Source organism: Oryzias latipes, chromosome 16 (genome assembly GCF_053564925.1).
Source record: "Oryzias latipes strain Hd-rR chromosome 16, Olatipes_Hd-rR_3.1".
Classification (NCBI taxonomy): domain Eukaryota; kingdom Metazoa; phylum Chordata; class Actinopteri; order Beloniformes; family Adrianichthyidae; genus Oryzias; species Oryzias latipes.
In genome coordinates, this window is record NC_136252.1 from 36,312,221 (window position 1) to 36,336,990 (window position 24,770).

At 48.4% G+C, this 24,770-nt stretch overlaps 1 protein-coding gene across 1 annotated transcript in view; it reads left to right on the forward strand.

The window, feature by feature from the left end:
• Positions 1–19: 19 nt before the first annotated feature.
• arhgef2b (rho/rac guanine nucleotide exchange factor (GEF) 2b) overlaps positions 20–24,770 on the forward strand; it is a 47,015-nt gene continuing 22,264 nt past the window's right edge. The window contains exons 1-7 of the mRNA XM_023963868.2: positions 20–187; positions 10,287–10,449; positions 15,542–15,609; positions 15,778–15,841; positions 15,954–16,086; positions 16,189–16,292; positions 20,173–20,316. Of these exons, the coding sequence (XP_023819636.1) occupies positions 131–187; positions 10,287–10,449; positions 15,542–15,609; positions 15,778–15,841; positions 15,954–16,086; positions 16,189–16,292; positions 20,173–20,316 (733 nt within the window). The 5' untranslated portion in view covers positions 20–130. The remainder of the gene's footprint in view (positions 188–10,286; positions 10,450–15,541; positions 15,610–15,777; positions 15,842–15,953; positions 16,087–16,188; positions 16,293–20,172; positions 20,317–24,770) is intronic.

The following is a 24,770-nucleotide window of genomic DNA, read 5'->3' on the forward strand; positions in this document are numbered from 1 at the left end:
CAGTGTGAAAAGCGGAACTGTCAGTCAGAGCGAAGCCCCGCCCTCCGGCTCTGAGCGCGCGCGGCTCCGGCGGCAGGATCCGCAGAAAGAGTTTGTGAGGCGGCCCCGGTGTGAGCCCGAGCTCGTGAGGATGTCGCGGCTGCTTGAGAACCGGAAACAGGACAGAATGAAGGAGGTCCTCTTAAAGGTGAGGAGGCGCGCGCGCGCGCGGACCTTCACGCTAAGGTTCGCGCGCGCGCGCCTGCTGAGACTCTTAATGATGGGTGGGCTTTTTTTCACATCTGGACTCAAGCAGGAAGACACGCGGAAAGTTTGGAGCTTCAGAACGCGCCCCGTCAAACGCTTCCCTCGTTTTGTGGAAAGAGCGCGAGGTGCGAGCTCATGCGCGTGTGGCGATGTGTTCAGAGAGTTCGCTGTGCGCGTGCCCGTTATTTTACCGGGTATCAACGCCAGTGAGCGCGTGGCGCTTTGTCCTGCAGAAGGAAGCGACGGGGGGAGGGGAGCGCGCGGCTGCGCTTGCGTGCACGCATCTTTCAGGAAGTGTCCAGGAGCGAGGTGGATGTGCACGCGCTCATGGTGAAGAAATAACGGAAACTCCGTCGCCAGGACGACAACGAATGTAAACAAAAACTCTTCCGGCGGTGGAGGAGTCATGGTCGGGGTCGTTTTAGTATGAAATGTGCTTTTTCAAAATAAAACATTAAAGACACAAACTCAAAGTTTGACTTTTAGGCTGGAATCAAAGAAAGAAACATTTCTGTCAACGACAGACGTTTAGTTTGACAAATGAAGCCAAAGACCAGATCTGTGGTGATAATCCAGATTATTATTCTGTCATCACCATTACTGTAAGCAACAGATTACATGGAAGGAGTTTTCAGTGTTTCATCTCCACACGGAGGAAACTAAAACCAACGGTTACTTAAAAAGTAATGTGGTCTTCATCAGTGACAATTGTGATGAAGCGTGAATTTAGGGATTAACTGTGATTGTAGGGATTACCTGTGATTGAAGGGATTACTTGTGAGTCTATAGATTACCTGTGATTGTAGGGATTACCTGTGATTGTAGAGATTACCTGTGATTGTAGAGATTACCTGTGACTCTATAGATTACCTGTGATTGTAGGGATTACCTGTGATTGTAGAGATTACCTGTGACTCTATAGATTACCTGTGATTGTAGGAATTACCCTGTGATTGTAGGGATTACCTGTGACTCTATAGATTACCTGTTATTGTGGGGATTACCTGTGACTCTATAGATTACCTGTGACTCTATAGATTACCTGTGATTGTAGGGATTACCTGTGACTATAGATTACCTGTGACTCTATAGATTACCTGTGATTGTAGGGATTACCTGTGATTGTAGGGATTACCTGTGACTCTATAGATTACCTGTGATTGTAGGGATTACCTGTGACTATAGATTACCTGTGACTCTATAGATTACCTGTGATTGTAGGGATTACCTGTGATTGTAGGGATTACCTGTGACTCCATAGACTACCTGTGATTGTAGGGATTACCTGTGATTGAAGGGATTACTTGTGAGTCTATAGATTACCTGTGATTGTAGGGATTACCTGTGATTGTAGAGATTACCTGTGACTCTATAGATTACCTGTGATTGTAGGAATTACCCTGTGATTGTAGGGATTACCTGTGACTCTATAGATTACCTGTTATTGTGGGGATTACCTGTGACTCTATAGATTACCTGTGACTCTATAGATTACCTGTGATTGTAGGGATTACCTGTGACTATAGATTACCTGTGACTCTATAGATTACCTGTGATTGTAGGGATTACCTGTGATTGTAGGGATTACCTGTGACTCTATAGATTACCTGTGATTGTAGGGATTACCTGTGACTATAGATTACCTGTGACTCTATAGATTACCTGTGATTGTAGGGATTACCTGTGACTCTATAGATTACCTGTGACTCTATAGATTACCTGTGATTGTAAGGATTACCTGTGATTGTAGGGATTACCCGTGATTGTAGGGATTACCTGTGATTGTAGAGATTACCTGTGACTCTATAGATTACCTGTGATTGTAGGGATTACCTGTGACTCTATAGATTACCTGTGACTCTATAGATTACCTGTGATTGTAAGGATTACCTGTGATTGTAGGGATTACCTGTGACTCTATAGATTACCTGTGATTGTAAGGATTACCTGTGAACACTGGCGCTGCAGGTGAGAGGGACAGCAGATGGACAGGTGAACTGACGTCAGAACCCGGTGGTTCTGGTTCTGGTTTCAGTCCGGCTGATGCTTTGGTGGTCGTCACGCGTGTGTGGTTGTACATGTGCGTGTCCAAAGCCGGGTTGGTTTGGTGCAGAGTTCTTCATCCCGAGGAGGATGAGTGCAGCCGGCGCTCACTCCTACGCCCGTCTGAGGCATCCATCCTGTTGCCATGGATACCTGCTGGTTGCATCTAAGTTGTCCTCCCACACACACGTGCACGCCCACGCTCGTGCGCTGACTAAATATGTGGCCAAGCGTTTATGTTTTTACAGCTGACAGAGTTTAGTGAAGGTCCGATCAGAGCAGAAGTTCTGGATCGATCCGGGAGCAGAACCTGAGCCCCTCTGGCCCCTCTGGCCCCCGTGGCGGTGATCCGTCCGTGACCTTCTGTCATGGCGCTCAGACGGATCACACCTCCGCCACAGCAGAAGCTGTGAGGCTGTCAGCGCTCGCCCCACAGGAGGAAGTACGTCCAGAGCGGTTCTGACTTCTCTCAGCCAATCAGAGAGCTCCACACAGGTGACTGTTCACCTGGTGGGCGGCTCAGGACCTGCCGTTTCTGGCGGCCTGTTGGCTCCAGGATCAGGTTGTGGGGTGAAAGCTGATCGTCGTGTGTCTGCGGCCCCGTCCTCAGTGACTCCGCCCCTCCCCTGCAGACAGAGCGCTCTTTCTTCGCCTGCATCACTGAGCTCTTTCTCCATTGATCAGCTGATCGCTGACTGTCACCATTCACCGGGGCTGCTGGGAAGCAGGTTTCCCTGATCCAGAGGGGATCTGGAGGCAGTCTGATGGTGATGGGTACGGGGGGTGGACCGCAGGACAGGTCAAAGACTGGGTCTGAGCGTGCTCAGAGCAGAAATTCAGGAACAGCAGCGCAGCCTCCACTTCCTGCCTCTCCCAGCCAGAAAGCAGAAGTTCAAACAGCCATCTTAGCTTCTACACGACTCACACTTCAGGCTTTCTACTTTCAACCCCAATCAACGGTTCCCAGAGAGTCCAGAGTCCCTGACGCCGGACCGTCCGGCTCCAAAGCCCACCGACCAGCTGCTCTCCATGAGCAGACCTGGTGTTTTAGGCTGCTGGAAGGTCCAGTCTGCCTGAAGTCCTGCAGTTTCAGGAATGAGGCTGCTGTTGTCCTGCTGGTTCTGTTGGGTGGCCGACAGGACTCACACCACATACAAAAGAAGCAACGCAACGGCATTACCCCCAACACAACCACACAACTGCAGCACAACGGAAATGAGGACTGTTTTTTCCTACCGCCGGAAAAAAAAGCCTTTGTTGGCAATGACAGCCTGAAGTCTTGAACTCATGGACATCAGCAGATGCTGGTTTTCTACTTCTGAATGCTCTGCCAGGCCTTTACTGCAGCGGTAAACAGTTGCTGTTTGTTTGTGGGCCTTTCTGTCTGAAGTTTAGTCTTCAACAAGTGAAATGCTGCTCAATGGGGTTAAGATCATGTGACTGACTTGGCCATTCCAGAATATTCCACTTCTTTGCTTTAATAAACTCCTGAGATGCTTTGGCTGTATGTTTTGGGTCGTTGTCCATCTGGATTATGAAACGCCGCCCAATCAGTTTGGCTGCATTCACCTGGATCTGCGCAGACAGGGCTGCATTCACCTGGATCTGCGCAGACAGGGCTGCATTCACCTGGATCTGCGCAGACAGGGCTGCATTCACCTGGATCTGCGCAGACAGGGCTGCATTCACCTGGATCTGTGCAGACAGGGCTGCATTCACCTGGATCTGCGCAGACAGGGCTGTATTCACCTGGATCTGCGCAGACAGGGCTGCATTCACCTGGATCTGCGCAGACAGGGCTGTATTCACCTGGATCTGCGCAGACAGGGCTGCATTCACCTGGATCTGCGCAGACAGGGCTGCATTCACCTGGATCTGCACAGACAGGGCTGTATTCACCTGGATCTGCGCAGACAGGGCTGCATTCAGCTGGATCTGCACAGACAGGGCTGCATTCACCTGGATCTGCGCAGACAGGGCTGCATTCACCTGGATCTGTGCAGACAGGGCTGCATTCACCTGGATCTGCGCAGACAGGGCTGTATTCACCTGGATCTGCGCAGACAGGGCTGCATTCACCTGGATCTGCACAGACAGGGCTGCATTCACCTGGATCTGCGCAGACAGGGCTGCATTCACCTGGATCTGCGCAGACAGGGTTGCATTCACCTGGATCTGTGCAGACAGTCTGTCTCTGAACACCTCAGAATTCATTGGGCTGCTTCTGTCCTGTGTCACGTCATCAATAAACACTAGTGTCCCAGTGCCACTAGCAGCCATGCACGCCCAGACCATCACACTGCCTCCACCGTGTTTTACTGATGATGTAGTGTGCTTTGGATCAGGAGCTTCTTCACGCCTTCTCCATACTTTTCTCTAAGCCATCATTCTGGTAGAGGTTGATTTTGGTTTCATCTGTCCAAAGAATGTTTTTCCAGAACTTTTTAGATGCTTTTTAGCAAAGTCCAGTCTAGCCCTCCTATTCCTGAGGCTTCTGAGTGGCTTGCATCTTGCAGTGTTCCCTCTGGATCTACTTTCATGCAGTCTTCTTTTTATGGTAGACTTGAATATTGATCCGCCTACCTCCTGGAGAGTGTTGTTCACTTGGTTGGCTGTTGTGAACGGGTTCCTCTTCACTATGGAGATGATTCTGCCATCATCCACCACTGTTGTCTTCCGTGGACGTCCAGGTCTTATTGTGTTTCTGAGTTTTAACCAGTGCTTTCTTTCTTTCTCAGGATGGACCACACTGTTGATGTTGCCACTCCTAATACTAGGGATGCCCCGTTTGACACGACGCTACGGCGCGCATTTCACCTTCATAAAACAGAGTAGTTCAGCACAATGTTTCGGGACGCGTGTCAACTAGCATAGATCACGTGGTTGATGACGTATGACGCGCCAAATGCATTGTTTGGTAGAACCACGGTTCAGATGTCACTTGTGTTCTGAACAGTTGGGCGCGCTATTCCCGACCAGTTTTATTGTTGTTTTATTGTTTCCCCTGTATTGGAATCAGTGTCAGTTCATTGCACTCTACCATGGCTCCTTGTAAAAAACGTACTGTGGCTCAGGATCGTTTCAACTCAATTTCCCCGAATAAAACAATACACTATAATAATCTATAATATATAATGGCAAGCCTAAATTAGTGTCAGTAGAGATAACTCAGTGGAACTGTCAGTGAGGTTTGAAGCCGGAGGTCCTGAGTTCAAGACCAGTGTTTTAATATATATATATATATATATATATATATATATATATATATACATATTTTGCTTTGCGTTTATTTTCTTCTTGTAATGTGTATTTTGCTGTGTCAAGCACTTCTCCCAGAAAACGTCACATGTGGTGTTGTTTTACGTTGTTCTTTTTAACCTTTGTCCTATCTTAGATGACCCCCCCCCTTCCATTGAGGTGTTCTCCCTACCATGACAAAGGTGGATAAAGGTGGAAAGATTTCATGTAATCCATGGACACCAGTGAAGATCACAGATCATTGAAGAAAAAAGGTTCAGAGCACTGTCTAGTGCAGGGGTGTCAAACATCCGGTCCCCCAGGTGGTTTAGTCGCACATGTGGTCGCACATGTGCGACTGGATGCAGACACACACACACTCGCGCACATACTCATGAAACGCCAGCACGTACACTCTTGAGTGATGCCTGTGTGTGAGGCGGCCACTGCGTGTGAGAAGAATAGGGAAAGCCACTGTAAGTGGCTAAAATGCGTGGAGGGGGCGGGGCCTAGAGATAATCGAGCACGCGTAAACATTTGTGGGAAGGAAACGGAGAGACAAATATCATCACAACCTGATATGTGCATCTGAGCTATGAGTAAGCGAACTATTGATTCGTTCCTCTGACCTGCGGCTAGTGTACCAGTGCCAGAGTGTACAGCAGGGGTCTCAAGCTCTCGGCCCGCGGGCTATTTGCGGCCCCCAAGATGATATTTTGCGGCCCCCGCCTTAATAAGAAAGTTTAATGTTACTGCTGCCCGCCAGTTTGTATGAATGACGTGTTTGAGATGAACCGGCACCTCGCCTGGATCGTTGGGGACACCAGGCACGGGGGGGGGGGCTGTGAGATGAAGGTGAATCTGCAGCAAGACTGAAGGAGAACAGGAAGTTGGAGTTGTCCTTAACATTCCATTTAGTTTTAATATTCTTCTCCCCCTTAGTATGATCTGTGTTATTATATATTTTATGATTATTTTAATGTTTTGTGATGAATGTAGCCTTTTTTTAATGAATTGGTATTTTAAATTATTTTAATTAATCACTCCACTACAAAAACCATCAGGACACATGTCCCATAATGCATTGTTTTGTAGTCTGTAGGGCAGCTTTCAGTCAGTTCAGTTTCCAGCTGTGTCCGGGTAGGTTTGCCCCTTGCTTCCACCCCTTTCTCGCAATATTTTTGTGATGATTGACAGTTGATGTTGGAGCAAAAACAAAAATATATGTCACACACCAGGTGATCTGCGCAGCGTTGAGTTCACCTGGGTGATTTCAGAGAAAAGTTCAGCACGGACTGCATGTATTTAGAAAATTACGAGCGAAAAGATACGTTCTAAAGGAAAGTAAGGAACTCCTTCATGTGGTCCGGGGAGGGCGCTGTCAGGTGTCCTGCTTTCAAACCCTGTCATTGTCAGGCCCCAAGAGTCATATACCCCACTGTGATTGGTTGGTCAGCTCTAGGCCCCTCCCCCTCCACGCATTTTAGCCACTCACAGTGGCTTTCCCTATTCTTCTCACACGCAGTGGCCGCCTCACACACAGGCATCACGCGAGTGTGTGCTCGCGTTTCATGAGTATGTGCGCGAGTGTGTGTGTCTGCCTGCGTGCGTGTGCGTTTGCGTCTCATTGATTATTTCATTGATCATTGACGTGCCCCTTCCACGTTTAATGTATAAAAAAATACGAAGGGTGGGGGAGGCAAATTTACTGGTCGCACATGTGCGAATGGATGTAAAATTCAGTCGCACACTCTCAAATTTTGGTCGCAAAATGCGACCAATTGCTCGCAGTCTGGAGCCCTGAGTAGGTAACACTAGTTCAGAAGTTTTCATGGTGCTTCTAACGGCAAATATCGCAATAAATCATAAACCTTAAATGTGTTAAAACAATCTAATGGCAGCTTGAACCATTTAACGAATCAAATAAATCCCTTAATGCATTTGACCAATCGGATGGACGCCTTCACATTGTTGACCAATCAGATGGAGCCCTGTTATGTTAGATGTTTGTAACCTATGTCAACGTGGGTCATTTGGAGTATAATTTTTAAACTGGGAATGGTTATTTGGTTATTTTGCTGTTTGTTTATATACCGCAAATTATATCGTTATCGCAATTTTAATCTCTGATATCGCATATCGCAAGTTTTCCTCATATTGTGCAGGTCTAACTGAGATCATTCAGCTAACTAGAAATACTTACTGCTTACAGTGTTGTAAAGAAAAACAAAATTAAGTAGTTTAACATTCTACTGCATTTGAGTCTGAGATTCAGGTATTTGGAGTTGCCTTTGATTCTTTGACATTCAGCTTAAAGCTTAGTGGATACAGTTTCATCTTCAATGCATTCATTAAATATCTTGCTGTCCATACTACTAATTATACCCACTACTCCAACATATTCCTATCTATTCCTGCCATGTCTTCCACATCTCTGACATGCTTCAGTCTCTCTTCAGTGACGGTGTCGGATTTATAATCAAATGTAATAATAACCCACTGGCTTGTGCCTTCGTTGTTGCTGTTTAACATTGTTTTGTATTGAATTGTTACATTCAATAAAGTTTGAAAAAAAAAAGTAGTGAGCGCGTGCCGCGTGGTGCTCGGCAGCGACAGCCGCGCGCGCAGGCGGGAGAGAAGGAGAAGTGATCAAAGGTTTCCCATAGAAACCCTTGAAGTCTGAACACACGACTAGCAGAAAAACTAAATTATGAAGACAAGGTAAATCTACACGTTTTCGCAAAATTTACTTTTTTGAAAAAGGTGAAGAATGTATAAACCGTTAGATATTTTGGTGGCCCGAGCGGACAAGTGAAAAGTAAAGTCTTGTGGTCCGCACTGCTCGAAAAACAGGACCGGGCCAGCGGACAAATGGCTATGTCGAGCCCTGAATTACATGAACCCCAAGGGAAGCTTCATGGGGCTTCTATTCCCATCCCTACCTAATACTGTATTAATTTCTGGCATGTTTTTTTTCTGTTTTCTCAGTGTAACCCTTGTTCTATCCTATGCACTTTAACATTGGGAGTTGGGTCATCTAGACCCACTAGACAGAGCTCTGAACCTTTTTTCTTCAATGATTTGTGATCTTCACTGGTGTCCATGGATTACATGAAATCTTTCCACCTTTATCCACCTTTGTCATGGTAGGGAGAACACGTCAATATCTTCCAAATGCAGCACGAGTCCTCTAATCCACTCCAGGCCTTTTATCTGCCTCACTCATAATGACATAACAAGGGAATTGCCCACACCTGCCCATGCAATAGCATGGAAGACATTTGTCCAATTACTCATGAGCCCATGAAATGAAAGGATTGTGTTTAAAAAATACTTTAGTTTTTCACATTTTTATACAATCTTTGTGTTCAACCCATGGAATAAAAGCTGAAAGTCTGCACTTTAATGACATCTGAGTTGTTTTATTTAACATTCACTGTGGTAATGTACAGAAACTAAACTAGAAAGAATGTGTCTCTGTCCAAATATTTATGGTCCTGACTATACGTGATATTTGGACAAGATTCGGTTGTTTTCTTACTAGATAAAGATTTCTTACAAATATACGTTTGTCTAAATATATACATTTACCCAGCTCTCCACATAGTGACATCTGCATCTAACGCTGTTTGTGCTTTTTTTAAAATGACGACTCTTAAGTCGTAAAGTTACGAGAAAAAAACTCGTACATTTACAAGTTTTTATCTCATAAATGTACGACTTTAAATCTTGTACAGTTATGAGTAAAAAGTCATAGATTAATGAGGAAAAACACCAAAGGTTTCCGTTTATTGGAGCCTAGCTTGAAGATGAAATATGCAGAGCCTTTTGTGAAGCTTTATTTCCGTATAGGTTTAAAACACAGAGATTCTGAACCTTTTGGTGACTCAAAATCAGATTATTGTCATTGTAACCGTCTGTCCGGGGTTTGGTGTCGGTAAAGCGGTGTGTCATCTGTAAAATAAGGAGCTCAGAGACACGTGTGGGTGTAGAGGACCGCTGCAGCCTTTATTCTCCTTTTCATTCACATAACCTGAAGTTCATCTGTCACCTTACGTCATCCGAACACCAAAGCTGAAGTAAACAGTGTTCCATACGCCCCTTCCTGCAGATGAAACGTCCCGTTTCAACATAAAACAATAAAGAGGAATGAAGATAGTCTGTTATATTAGCATTAGAATGTTGAAAATGCCAGAAAGTGCTCCTTCTCCTCAGACGGAAGCGTCACACAGATGTAGAGATCAGGTCTTTGGAGGAAGAAGGGATAGAAGTGGACATCTGCAGGGACACCGACGTCTTCATCAACGGCTGCAGAGATCCTGCAAACCCCCCATCAATGAATAAAACATTAAGAAACCGTAAATCAAACAAATGAGCTTCCAACCATTTGGAAGGTTATCAATAAACATTCAGCTCACCTGTTCATTGAGTTTAGTCTGTCTGCTCTGCTGCGTTCACTTGCTGCTCTGAACGCTCACTTCCACTTTTTCTCGTTAATTTATGGTTTAAAATCTGGTAATTTTACTTTTTTATGGTGGCCCTAAAACTCCGCCGTACTGAATAGTTTGAACCCGTTGTTTTTTTCCGCCAGTGGGAAAAAAAAGGTCCTAATTTCCGTTGTGTTGCGGGTAATGCCGTTGCGTTTTTTCTTTGGTATGTAGTGTGAGCCCTGTCGGCAACCGTAATTCTGGGGTGGACACGGCGTGTTGTCCTGACCGTGGCGGCGTGGAGTGGTCTGACGCTGCACCTGTATGTTATAGAACAAGGAGAAGGAGCGTCTGAAGGAGAGGGAGAAGGAGGCCAGAGAGCGAGAGGCCCGGTCCAGCAGCGGACACCTCTTCACGTCCCTGAGCGTGTCGGCCACCACCCTCTGCTCCTCCTGTAACCGGAGCATCACGGCCAAGGAGGCCCTCAGCTGCCCAGGTAGGCCTGAGCGGACAGGTGACCTTCCCTGTCCTCGTCCAGCAGCTCTGAGGGTCCAAGTCCAGCAACAAGTTACTTTAAAAAGTTGAATCAGTGTCACACTACGGGTTTTTGTGTCCATCAGTGTGTCCATCAGTGTGTGTCCATCAGTGTGTGTCCATCAGTGTGTCCATCAGTGTGTCCATCAGTGTGTCATCAGTGTGTGTCCATCAGTGTGTGTCCATCAGTGTGTGTCCATCAGTGTGTTTCCATCAGTGTGTGTCCATCAGTGTGTGTCCATCAGTGTGTCCATCAGTGTGTCCATCAGTGTGTCCATCAGTGTGTGTCCATCAGTGTGTGTCCATCAGTGTGTGTCCATCAGTGTGTCCATCAGTGTGTGTCCATCAGTGTGTCCATCAGTGTGTCCATCAGTGTGTGTCCATCAGTGTGTGTCCATCAGTGTGTCCATCAGTGTGTGTCCATCAGTGTGTGTCCATCAGTGTGTCCATCAGTGTGTCCATCAGTGTGTCCATCAGTGTGTGTCCATCAGTGTGTCCATCAGTGTGTGTCCATCAGTGTGTCCATCAGTGTGTCCATCAGTGTGTGTCCATCAGTGTGTGTCCATCAGTGTGTCCATCAGTGTGTCCATCAGTGTGTCCATCAGTGTGTGTCCATCAGTGTGTCCATCAGTGTGTGTCCATCAGTGTGTCCATCAGTGTGTCCATCAGTGTGTGTCCATCAGTGTGTCCATCAGTGTTTCCATCAGTGTGTCCATCAGTGTGTCCATCAGTGTGTCCATCAGTGTGTGTCCATCAGTGTGTCCATCAGTGTGTGTCCATCAGTGTGTGTCCATCAGTGTGTCCATCAGTGTGTGTCCATCAGTGTGTGTCCATCAGTGTGTCCATCAGTGTGTGTCCATCAGTGTGTCCATCAGTGTGTGTCCATCAGTGTGTGTCCATCAGTGTGTCCATCAGTGTGTCCATCAGTGTGTGTCCATCAGTGTGTGTCCATCAGTGTGTCCATCAGTGTGTCCATCAGTGTGTGTCCATCAGTGTGTCCATCAGTGTGTGTCCATCAGTGTGTGTCCATCAGTGTGTGTCCATCAGTGTGTCCATCAGTGTGTCCATCAGTGTGTCCATCAGTGTGTGTCCATCAGTGTGTCCATCAGTGTGTCCATCAGTGTGTGTCCATCAGTGTGTGTCCATCAGTGTGTCCATCAGTGTGTCCATCAGTGTGTCCATCAGTGTGTCATCAGTGTGTGTCCATCAGTGTGTGTCCATCAGTGTGTGTCCATCAGTGTGTGTCAATCAGTGTGTGTCCATTGGTGTGTCCATCAGTGTGTGTCCATCAGTGTGTCCATCAGTGTGTCCATCAGTGTGTCCATCAGTGTGTCCATCAGTGTGTCCATCAGTGTGTGTCTATCAGTGTGTGTCCATCAGTGTGTGTCCATCAGTGTGTGTCCATCAGTGTGTCCATCAGTGTGTGTCCATCAGTGTTTCCATCAGTGTGTCCATCAGTGTGTCCATCTGTGTGTCCATCAGTGTGTGTCCATCAGTGTGTCCATCAGTGTGTGTCCATCAGTGTGTCCATCAGTGTGTCCATCAGTGTGTGTCCATCAGTGTGTGTCCATCAGTGTGTTTCCATCAGTGTGTGTCCATCAGTGTGTCCATCAGTGTGTGTCCATCAGTGTGTGTCCATCAGTGTGTGTCCATCAGTGTGTCCATCAGTGTGTGTCCATCAGTGTGTCCATCAGTGTTTCCATCAGTGTGTCCATCAGTGTGTCCATCTGTGTGTCCATCAGTGTGTCCATCAGTGTGTCAACAGTGTGTGTCCATCTGTGTGTCCATCAGTGTGTTTCCATCAGTGTGTGTCCATCAGTGTGTCCATCAGTGTGTGTCTATCAGTGTGTGTCCATCAGTGTGTGTCCATCAGTGTGTGTCCATCAGTGTGTCCATCAGTGTGTGTCCATCAGTGTTTCCATCAGTGTGTCCATCTGTGTGTCCATCAGTGTGTGTCCATCAGTGTGTCCATCAGTGTGTGTCCATCAGTGTGTCCATCAGTGTTTCCATCAGTGTGTCCATCAGTGTGTCCATCTGTGTGTCCATCAGTGTGTGTCCATCAGTGTGTGTCCATCAGTGTGTCCATCAGTGTGTGTCCATCAGTGTGTCCATCAGTGTGTGTCCATCAGTGTGTGTCCATCAGTGTTTCCATCAGTGTGTGTCCATCAGTGTGTCCATCAGTGTGTCCATCAGTGTGTGTCCATCAGTGTGTCCATCAGTGTGTGTCCATCAGTGTGTCCATCAGTGTGTGTCCATCAGTGTGTGTCCATCAGTGTGTCCATCAGTGTGTCCATCAGTGTGTCCATCAGTGTGTGTCCATCAGTGTGTCCATCAGTGTGTGTCCATCAGTGTGTCCATCAGTGTGTGTCCATCAGTGTGTGTCCATCAGTGTGTCCATCAGTGTGTCCATCAGTGTGTCCATCAGTGTGTGTCCATCAGTGTGTCCATCAGTGTGTCCATCAGTGTGTCCATCAGTGTGTGTCCATCAGTGTGTGTCCATCAGTGTGTCCATCAGTGTGTCCATCAGTGTGTCCATCAGTGTGTCATCAGTGTGTGTCCATCAGTGTGTGTCCATCAGTGTGTTTCCATCAGTGTGTGTCCATCAGTGTGTGTCCATCAGTGTGTCCATCAGTTTGTGTCCATCAGTGTGTGTCAATCAGTGTGTGTCCATCAGTGTGTCCATCAGTGTGTGTCCATCAGTGTGTCCATCAGTGTGTGTCCATCAGTGTGTCCATCAGTGTGTCCATCAGTGTGTCCATCAGTGTGTCCATCAGTGTGTGTCCATCAGTGTGTCCATCAGTGTGTCAACAGTGTGTGTCCATCAGTGTGTGTCCATCAGTGTGTTTCCATCAGTGTGTGTCCATCAGTGTGTCCATCAGTGTGTGTCTATCAGTGTGTGTCCATCAGTGTGTTTCCATCAGTGTGTGTCCATCAGTGTGTCCATCAGTGTGTGTCCATCAGTGTGTGTCCATCAGTGTGTCCATCAGTGTGTCCATCAGTGTGTGTCCATCAGTGTGTCCATCAGTGTGTCAACAGTGTGTGTCCATCAGTTTGTGTCCATCAGTGTGTGTCCATCAGTGTGTCCATCAGTGTGTGTCCATCAGTGTGTCCATCAGTGTGTGTCCATCAGTGTGTCCATCAGTGTGTCCATCAGTGTGTCCATCAGTGTGTGTCCATCAGTGTGTCCATCAGTGTGTCAACAGTGTGTGTCCATCAGTGTGTGTCCATCAGTGTGTGTCCATCAGTGTGTCCATCAGTGTGTCCATCAGTGTGTGTCCATCAGTGTGTGTCCATCAGTGTGTGTCCATCAGTGTGTCCATCAGTGTGTGTCCATCAGTGTGTCCATCAGTGTGTCAACAGTGTGTGTCCATCAGTGTGTGTCCATCAGTGTGTTTCCATCAGTGTGTGTCCATCAGTGTGTCCATCAGTGTGTGTCTATCAGTGTGTGTCCATCAGTGTGTGTCCATCAGTGTGTGTCCATCAGTGTGTGTCCATCAGTGTGTCCATCAGTGTGTGTCCATCAGTGTTTCCATCAGTGTGTCCATCTGTGTGTCCATCAGTGTGTCCATCAGTGTGTCCATCAGTGTTTCCATCAGTGTGTCCATCAGTGTGTCCATCTGTGTGTCCATCAGTGTGTGTCCATCAGTGTGTGTCCATCAGTGTGTCCATCAGTGTGTGTCCATCAGTGTGTCCATCAGTGTGTGTCCATCAGTGTGTGTCCATCAGTGTGTGTCCATCAGTGTGTCCATCAGTGTGTCCATCAGTGTGTCCATCAGTGTGTCCATCAGTGTGTGTCCATCAGTGTGTCCATCAGTGTGTCAACAGTGTGTGTCCATCAGTGTGTGTCCATCAGTGTGTTTCCATCAGTGTGTGTCCATCAGTGTGTCCATCAGTGTGTGTCTATCAGTGTGTGTCCATCAGTGTGTTTCCATCAGTGTGTGTCCATCAGTGTGTCCATCAGTGTGTGTCCATCAGTGTGTGTCCATCAGTGTGTCCATCAGTGTGTCCATCAGTGTGTGTCCATCAGTGTGTCCATCAGTGTGTCAACAGTGTGTGTCCATCAGTTTGTGTCCATCAGTGTGTGTCCATCAGTGTGTCCATCAGTGTGTGTCCATCAGTGTGTCCATCAGTGTGTGTCCATCAGTGTGTCCATCAGTGTGTCCATCAGTGTGTCCATCAGTGTGTGTCCATCAGTGTGTCCATCAGTGTGTCAACAGTGTGTGTCCATCAGTGTGTGTCCATCAGTGTGTGTCCATCAGTGTGTCCATCAGTGTGTCCATCAGTGTGTGTCCATCAGTGTGTGTCCATCAGTGTGTGTCCATCAGTGTGTCCATCAGTGTGTGTCCATCAGTGTGTCCATCAGTGTGTCAACAGTGTGTGTCCATCAGTGTGTGTCCATCAGTGTGTTTCCATCAGTGTGTGTCCATCAGTGTGTCCATCAGTGTGTGTCTATCAGTGTGTGTCCATCAGTGTGTGTCCATCAGTGTGTGTCCATCAGTGTGTGTCCATCAGTGTGTCCATCAGTGTGTGTCCATCAGTGTTTCCATCAGTGTGTCCATCTGTGTGTCCATCAGTGTGTCCATCAGTGTGTCCATCAGTGTTTCCATCAGTGTGTCCATCAGTGTGTCCATCTGTGTGTCCATCAGTGTGTGTCCATCAGTGTGTGTCCATCAGTGTGTCCATCAGTGTGTGTCCATCAGTGTGTCCATCAGTGTGTGTCCATCAGTGTGTGTCCATCAGTGTGTGTCCATCAGTGTTTCCATCAGTGTGTCCATCAGTGTGTCCATCTGTGTGTCCATCAGTGTGTGTCCATCAGTGTGTCCATCAGTGTGTCCATCAGTGTGTCCATCAGTGTGTCCATCAGTGTTTCCATCAGTGTGTCCATCTGTGTGTCCATCAGTGTGTCCATCAGTGTGTGTCCATCAGTGTGTCCATCAGTGTGTCCATCTGTGTGTCCATCAGTGTGTGTCCATCAGTGTGTGTCTATCAGTGTGTGTCTATCAGTGTGTGTCCATTCCAAATTGACAGATTGTCTCTCTTTGACTGTCTTACAGCCTGTAATGTTACCATCCACAACCGCTGCAGAGACAGCCTGGCCAGCTGTGCCAAGATGAAGCAGAAGGTAACTTCTATTCTATTCTATACTATTCTATTCTATTCTATTCACAACCAGGATGATCCACTCAAAATCGTTCTATAGTTTGGATTAAACTTGGTGTCTGAGTTAGGGTGCCTGTCTGTCTGTCTGTCTGCCTTCCTGTCTGTAGTTAATCTCCTGTCTCTTCAACAGCAACAGAAACTGGCATTGATGAGGAACAATTCAGCTCTGCAGAACGTCGCCCTCCGGACCAAGAGTGAGTGGGCCGTCTGGCTCTGAAGCGATATCCAGTATCTATATTTGAAAAGAAGCGTCAGGCTCCATTGTGTGTCAGTGGTTCCTCATCCCGAGTGCCGTTCTTGTCTTAGCACCAATAATGAAGGAGCGTCCAAGCTCGGCCATCTACCCGTCTGAGAGTCTTCGCCAGTCTCTGCTCGGGTCCAGACGGGTTCGGCCCAGCCTCTCGCTGGCAAAAAGTGTTTCCACCAACAACATTGCAGGGTCCGTTTTTCAACAGAGCCGATTGGTTCTGGTCACTTTAATATCTTGCTGACTAAGAGGGTGAGAAGTAGACGACATAACGCCGTTCCTGTGTGTTTTCAGGGGAACCGATGATTCTGTGGGTCTCAGGAGGATTCTGTCCCAGTCCACAGAGTCTCTGAACTTCAGGAGCAGGACTCTGTCCATGGAGTCCCTCACAGATGACGGTGAGTTGGGTTCCGTCTCCAAACACTCGATGCCCGATTCCCTAAGATCCCATAACGAGCTCTTTGTGTGTAAACGAAGACGATAAAGGTGTGTTTTAGGTTAGCATCTGCATAAAGCATGACGCGTTATTTAAATTCTATTGAATTAAATTTACCTGTTCAACAGTTAATAATATATAATCTAAAGGCCCGTACACACCGGGACGAATATTCGCCAGCGTTTTTCGCCACGATTTTCGCTGACGATGAGCCGAGCGAACATGCAATTTCATTCCCTGACATTAGATGGCGCTTAATGTAAACAGAAATACTCCTGTACACAAGGTGGCGCTGCGCAACTTTACGCTTCTTAAAGTCGCTTTTCACTCAGAAGAAGAGAGCAAGTATTTACGCGCTTGTCAGAATCAAACAAAGAAAACATGAATATTTCCAGCACCAGTAGCTCCAACTGCTGCTTGGTTCGGGGATATTTTAGAATGTCCGTCATTATTTCTTCGCGGCAGTGTAGACGCTACTTGGCGTCTATCTTCTTCGCTGGTATATGTGCTCAGCAAGGCAGTTTTGTGTTTGAGTGCCCCCAAGTTGTGTTTTACTGTAACTTCAGAAGCTCCAGACACGTGTGCAAAAGCGCCATTCTCATTGGTCGAACAGATTTCGACGCAAGGCGTCAAAAAAACAAAAACAAACCCAAGGCGGGTTTTTTTTGACGCTTTGACGCGTGGCGTTTTTTCGCGTCGGTGTGCACACTCTCATTGGTGCCCTTTGTTTAGTCACGAGGCGTTAAACGTCGGCGAAAATCGCCGGCGAAATTCGTCCCAGTGTGAACGGGACTTTAGAGTCACCGTTCTTTCTGAATTTGTTTTAAATGTCACTGAAAGTAAATACATTAATTCAATTCAATTCAATTTTATTTGTATAGCCCAAAATCACAACAACAGTCGTCTCGATGGGCTTCGAAGTAAAACATGAACTCAAAAGGATCACGAATACAAAGAGTTCAATAGAAAAATACTAAAATGAACTAACAAACTGACTAAGCTATACTGGCATCCCTGCCCTTAGACCCCCCTTCTCTGTAAGGAAAAACTCCTAAAAAAACGGATTCCGGGAAAAACGAAGAAACGTCAGGGGTGTCCACATGAAGGAGGGATCCTCCCCCAGGACGGACAGGCGATTTACCAGAACTCAAAGAGAAGAATTAACTTATCTAAATCTACAACTACATATATAAAGTCCAGCAGACGAGCTTCATCCAGCTGTGGTTGGGGGGACAGTCAAAGGCGCGAGTCGAGCCGGAGACAGGAACCACAGCCAGGTGTAGGAGCAGGAGCAAAGGCGAGGTAAACGGTCAGGAACTGGAGCACGGATGAACCAACTGGAGTCTGGAAGCACTCCCACTCCCCAGGAGGGGAGAGGAAAAGAGGGACAATACATGAATCGCACTGCACCAAACAGAGGCATGGAGAACTAAATGATAAATAATGATCAAGAATAGAGGAGAGGAAGAGTAGAAGTAAAAAAGGAAAGAGGACAGAACCCCAGTGTACCATAGTTACCCCAGCTTCAACTTCTAGCAGCCTTTTAAAAGAAATAGTTATTATTAAGTTTAATTTAAACAAACTAACATTAAGTTAAATAATCTCTGAATACTAACTAGTCTGACAATAATCCTGTCCAAAGAGGAATGTTTTCAGTCTAACTTTGAATGTAGAAACTGAGTCGGCCTCTCTTATATGAGCTGGGAGTTTATTCCATAAAACAGGGGCTTGGTGGCTAAACGCTCTACCTCCAACCGTACTTTTACTAATTCTAGGAACCACAAGCAGTCCTGCATTTTGCGAGCGAAGTGTTCTCATTGGATGGTAAGGGACTTTGAGGTCCTTAATATAGGACGGGGCCATTCCATGTAAGGCCTTATAGGTTAACAGGAGGATCTTGAACTTAATTCTAGAATCAACTGGGAGCCAATGGAGCGAAACTAACACAGGAGTGATGTGATCTCTTCTGCTAGTTCCAGCTAACAATCTAGCTGCTGCTTTCTGAACAAGCTGGAGACTTCTTAAGGAACTCTTAGGACACGCTGCTAACAAGGAGTTACAGTAATCCAGCCTCGACGTAACAAATGCATGGATGAGTTTTTCAGCATCACTCTTAGAAAGTAGATTTCTGATCTTAGCAATATTCCGCAGGTGAAAAAAGGCAGTTCTACATGCCTGAGATATGTGAGCCTTAAATGATAAATCCTGGTCAAGTAAAACCCCAAGGTTTCTAACTGTGGAATTGGGGGCTATACTTATGCCATCCAGGGAGACTATCTGAGCAGACAGAGCATCTCTGAGGTTTTTAGGACCTAGTATAATGACCTCAGTTTTTTCTGGGTTCAAGAGGAGGTAATTAATTGTCATCCAGGTCTTGATGTCTCTGATGCAGGCGTTCAGTTTCTCTATCTGGTCATTCTGGTCAGGCTTCATGGATAAATACAACTGCGTATCGTCGGCATAACAATGAAAATTAATGCTGTGTTTCCTGATTATGTTTCCTAGGGGTAGCATATAAAGCGTAAACAGGATCGGTCCCAAGACTGAGCCCTGTGGGACTCCATAGTTGACCCGAGTGCACTGAGAGGAATGGCCATTTACATTAACGAACTGATACCTATCGGACAGATAGGATTTAAACCACTGGAGAGCAGATCCTCTGATCCCTATGTCCTGCTCTAATCTATGGAGTAAAATACCGTGGTCGATAGTGTCAAAGGCTGCACTGAGGTCCAACAGGACCAGAATAGAAAGTAGTCCCTTTTCTGAGGCCAATAACAAGTCATTAGAGACTCTAACTAGTGCAGTTTCCGTACTGTGGTGAGGTCTAAACCCCGACTGAAAGTCTTCAAAGTGGCTGTTGTCCTGTAGGTGGCAGTAAAGCTGCTTAACTACAACTCTTTCTAGGATTTTAGAAATAAAGGGCAGGTTTGATATCGGTCTATAGTTGGCCAAGATGCTAGGATCCAAACTGGGCTTTTTCAGAAGAGGTTTAACAACTGCATATTTAAAAGACTGTGGCACGTAACCCGTTTCCAGAGAGGCATTTATCATTGTTAATATGGGATCATTAATTAGGGGAAAAGTTTCTTTAAAAAGTCTGGTGGGAATTGGGTCTAACAGACACGTTGAGGATTTGGAGGACGTAATAATTGATGCTATTTCCGCTTGATCCACAGCAGTGAAGCAGTCTAATGTTACAGAGGTTTCTATGGATGCCTCCATAGAATCTAGCTTGCTTCATATTATATAAATGCAGCATGTAGAGAGTGGAGAACACGTGGAACAGGACGCTGCAGGAGCAAAGGAGACGATATTCTGACATCTGTGACATGAACGATCAGCGGAAAGCTCTGATCAGGATTGGAGGAGCAGATTACTAACACCAGAATTAAAACTATGCAAAATAACAAAACAACAGCTGTGAACCGTTATGGTTCCTCATGAGCTGATCTCAGCTGCAGCTCTGTTAAGCAGAGGTCTCAATAATCTTTGTTTTTGCCATGTTGAGGTAAAAGGATGACGTTTCTGTCTCCTTTAGTTTTACCGTCTCCCCAACAAAACGGCAAATATGGGAGTGTAAGGTTGTTCCACTTGGTACACGTCTGTCAGACGTACAGAATACAGTCACAGTCCCAAAACAACTGCAATCCAGAGGAAGTCATGTGATGATGATCCTCACGGCTCGGAGCTCCAAACCCTCTATGTCACATTTCTTCTCACAGGGACCGTGTTCCTGACAGTTATTGCATGAACTTGTCTTTGCCTGTTCTGTCGGGTTACCACACTTGTATCACAAACACTCTGGGTGAATCAGCTGACGGACGTCCTGCTGTGTGCAGGTGAGTGGTGGTGGAGCCCCCTGCTGGAGGAGCTGCAGGAGGAGGGCAGGAGCATTCAAGCCGACAGCTGGAGTCTGGCTGTGGAGCCTCACTTTCTGCAGACACTACACAAGGACGTCATCAAGCAACAGGACGTGATCTATGGTGGGTACACGACTGCACTCGAGACTGACCCGACAGGGACTCGAGACTGACCCGACAGGGACTCGAGACTGACTCGATGGCACTCGAAACTGACACGACAGGGACTCGAGACTGACTCGACAGCACTCAAGACTGACACGACAGGGACTCGACACTGACTCGACAGGGACTCGAGACTGACACGACTGCACTCGAGACTGACCCGACAGGGACTCGAAACTGACTCGACGGGGACTCGAGACTGACTCGACTGCACTCGAGAATGACACGACAGGGACTCGACACTGACTCGACAGGGACTCGACACTGACTCGACAGGGACTTGAGACTGACCCGACAGGGACTCGAGACTGACTCGATGGCACTCGAAACTGACACGACAGGGACTCGAGACTGACTCGACGGCACTCAAGACTGACACGACAGGGACTCGACACTGACTCGACAGGGACTCGAGACTGACACGACTGCACTCGAGACTGACCCGACAGGGACTCGAAACTGACTCGACGGGGACTCGAGACTGACTCGACTGCACTCGAGAATGACACGACAGGGACTCGACACTGACTCGACAGGGACTCGACACTGACTCGACAGGGACTTGAGACTGACCCGACAGGGACTCGAGACTGACTCGATGGCACTCGAAACTGACACGACAGGGACTCGAGACTGACTCGACGGCACTCAAGACTGACACGACAGGGACTCGACACTGACTCGACAGGGACTCGAGACTGACACGACTGCACTCGAGACTGACCCGACAGGGACTCGAAACTGACTCGACGGGGACTCGAGACTGACTCGACTGCACTCGAGAATGACACGACAGGGACTCGACACTGACTCGACAGGGACTCGACACTGACTCGACAGGGACTTGAGACTGACCCGACAGGGACTCGAGACTGACTCGATGGCACTCGAGACTGACACGACAGGGACTCGAGACTGACTCGATGGCACTCGAAACTGACCCGACAGGGACTCGAGACTGACACGACTGCACTCGAGACTGACACTACTGCACTCGATACTGACACGACTGCACTCGAGCCTGACACGACAGGGACTCGAGACTGTCACGACAGGGACTCGACAGGGACTCGAGACTGACACGACAGGGACACGAGACTGACCCGACGGGGATTCGAGACTGACACGACAGGGAGACGAGACTGACCCGACAGGTACTCGAGACCGACTTGACAGGGACCCAACACTGACATGACAATGACACGACACTGACACAACAGGGACACGACACTGACACAACAGGGACGCGTCACTGACTCAACAGGGACTGGAGACTGACACGACAGGGACACGAGACCTACTTGACAAGGACCCAACACTGACATGACAAGGACACAACATGACAAGGACACGACACTGACACAACAGGGACATGACACTGACTCGACAGGGACTCGAGACTGACACGACAGGGACTCGAGACTGACTCGACTGGGACTCGAGACTGACTCGATAGGGACATGACAAGGACAGAACAGGGACACGACACGGATTCGACAGGGACTCGAGACTGACACGACAGGGACACAACACTGACTCGACAGGGACACAACACTGAGATGACAAGGACACGACACTGACACAACAGGGACACGACAATGACTCGCCAGGGACACGACACTGACACGCATGGAACACAATACCGACTTGATAGGAAGACGACAGGGACTCGAGACTGACTCAACAGGGACACAACAGGGACCCAACACTGACATGACAAGAACACGACACTGACACAACAGGGACACGACACTGACACGACAGGGACACAACAATGACTCAACAGGGACACGACACTGTCTCAACAAGGACTCGAGACTGACACGACAGGGACACGACACTGACTCGACGGCACTCGAGATTGACCCGACGGGGACTCAAGACTGACTCGACGGCACTCAAGACTGACACGACAGGGACTCGACACTGACTCGACAGGTACTCGAGACTGACACGACAGGGACACGGGACTGACTCGACGGCACTCAAGACTGACACGACAGGGACCCGACACTGACTCGACAGGGACACGACACTGACACGACAGGGACACAAGACTGACTCGACAGGGACTCGAGACTGACCCGACGGGGACTCGAGACTGACTCAACGCCACTCAAGACTGAGACGACAGGGATTCGAGACTGACTCGACAGGGACTCGAGACTGACACGACAGGGACACGAGACTGACCCGACAGGGACTCGAGACTGACTTGACAGGGACCCAACACTGACATGTCAAGGACACGACACTGACACAACAGGGACACGACACTGACACAACAGGGACGTGTCACTGACTCAACAGGGACGTGTCACTGACTCAACAGGGACTCGAGACTGATACGACAGGGACTCGAGACTGACTCGACAGGGACTCGAGACTGACCCGACGGGGACTCGAGACTGACTCAACGCCACTCAAGACTGAGACGACAGGGACTGGAGACTGACTCGACGGCACTCAAGACTGACACGACAGGGACTCGACAGGTACTCGAGACTGACACGACAGGGACACGGGACTGACTCGACGGCACTCAAGACTGACACGACAGGGACTCGACACTGACTCGACAGGGACTCGAGACTGACACGACAGGGACACGAGACTGACCCGACGGGGACTCGAGACTGACTCAACGCCACTCAAGACTGAGACGACAGGGACTCGAGACTGACTCGACAGGGACTCGAGACTGACACGACAGGGACACGAGACTGACCCGACAGGGACTCGAAACTGACTTGACAGGGACCCAACACTGACATGTCAAGGACACGACACTGACACAACAGGGACACGACACTGACACAACAGGGACGTGTCACTGACTCAACAGGGACTCGAGACAGACACGACTGGGACTCGAGACTGACTTGACAGGAACACAACAGGGACATGACGAGGACACAACAGGGACACGACACGGATTCGACAGGGATACAACACTGAGATGACAAGGACACGACACTGACACAACAGGGACACGACAATGACTCGACAGGGACACGACACTGACACGCATGGAACACAATACTGACTCGATAGGAAGACGACAGGGACTCGAGACTGACTCAACAGGGACACGACAGGGATCCAACACTGACATGACAAGAACACGACACTGAAACAACAGGGACACGACACTGACACGACAGGGTCACAACACTGACTCAACAGGGACACGACACTGACTCAACAAGGACTCGAGACTGACACGACAGGGACACGACACTGACTCGACGGCACTCGAGACTGACCCGACGGGGACTCAAGACTGACTCGACGGCACTCAAGACTGACAAGACAGGGACTGGACACTGACTCGACAGGGACTCGAGAATGACACGACAGGGACACGAGACTGACTCGACGGCACTCGAGACTGACACGACAGGGACTCGACACTGACTCGACAGGGACCCAACACTGACATGTCAAGGACACGACACTGACACAACAGGGACACGACACTGACACAACAGGGACGTGTCACTGACTCAACAGGGACGTGTCACTGACTCAACAGGGACTCGAGACTGACACGACAGGGACTCGAGACTGACTCGACAGGGACTCGAGACTGACCTGATGGGGACTCGAGACTGACTCAACGCCACTCAAGACTGAGACGACAGGGACTCGAGACTGACTCGACGGTACTCAAGACTGACACGACAGGGACTCGACAGGTACTCGAGACTGACACGACAGGGACACGGGACTGACTCGACGGCACTCAAGACTGACACGACAGGGACTCGACACTGACTCGACGGGGACTCGAGACTGACTCAACGCCACTCAAGACTGAGACGACAGGGACTCGAGACTGACTCGACAGGGACTCGAGACTGACACGACAGGGACACGAGACTGACCCGACGGGGACTCGAGACTGACTCAACGCCACTCAAGACTGAGACGACAGGGACTCGAGACTGACTCGACAGGGACTTGAGACTGACACGACAGGGACACGAGACTGACCCGACAGGGACTCGAGACTGACTTGACAGGGACCCAACACTGACATGTCAAGGACACGACACTGACACAACAGGGACACGACACTGACACAACAGGGACGTGTCACTGACTCAACAGGGACTCGAGACTGACACGACTGGGACTCGAGACTGACTCGACAGGAACACAACAGGGACATGACGAGGACACAACAGGGACACGACACGGATTCGACAGGGACTCGAGACTGACACGACAGGGACACAACACTGACTCGACAGGGACACAACACTGACTCAGCAAGGACTCAAGACTGACACGACAGGGACACGACACTGACTCAACAGGGACTCGAGACCTACTTGACAGGGACCCAACACTGACATGACAGAGACACGACATGACAAGGACACGACACTGACACAACAGGGACATGA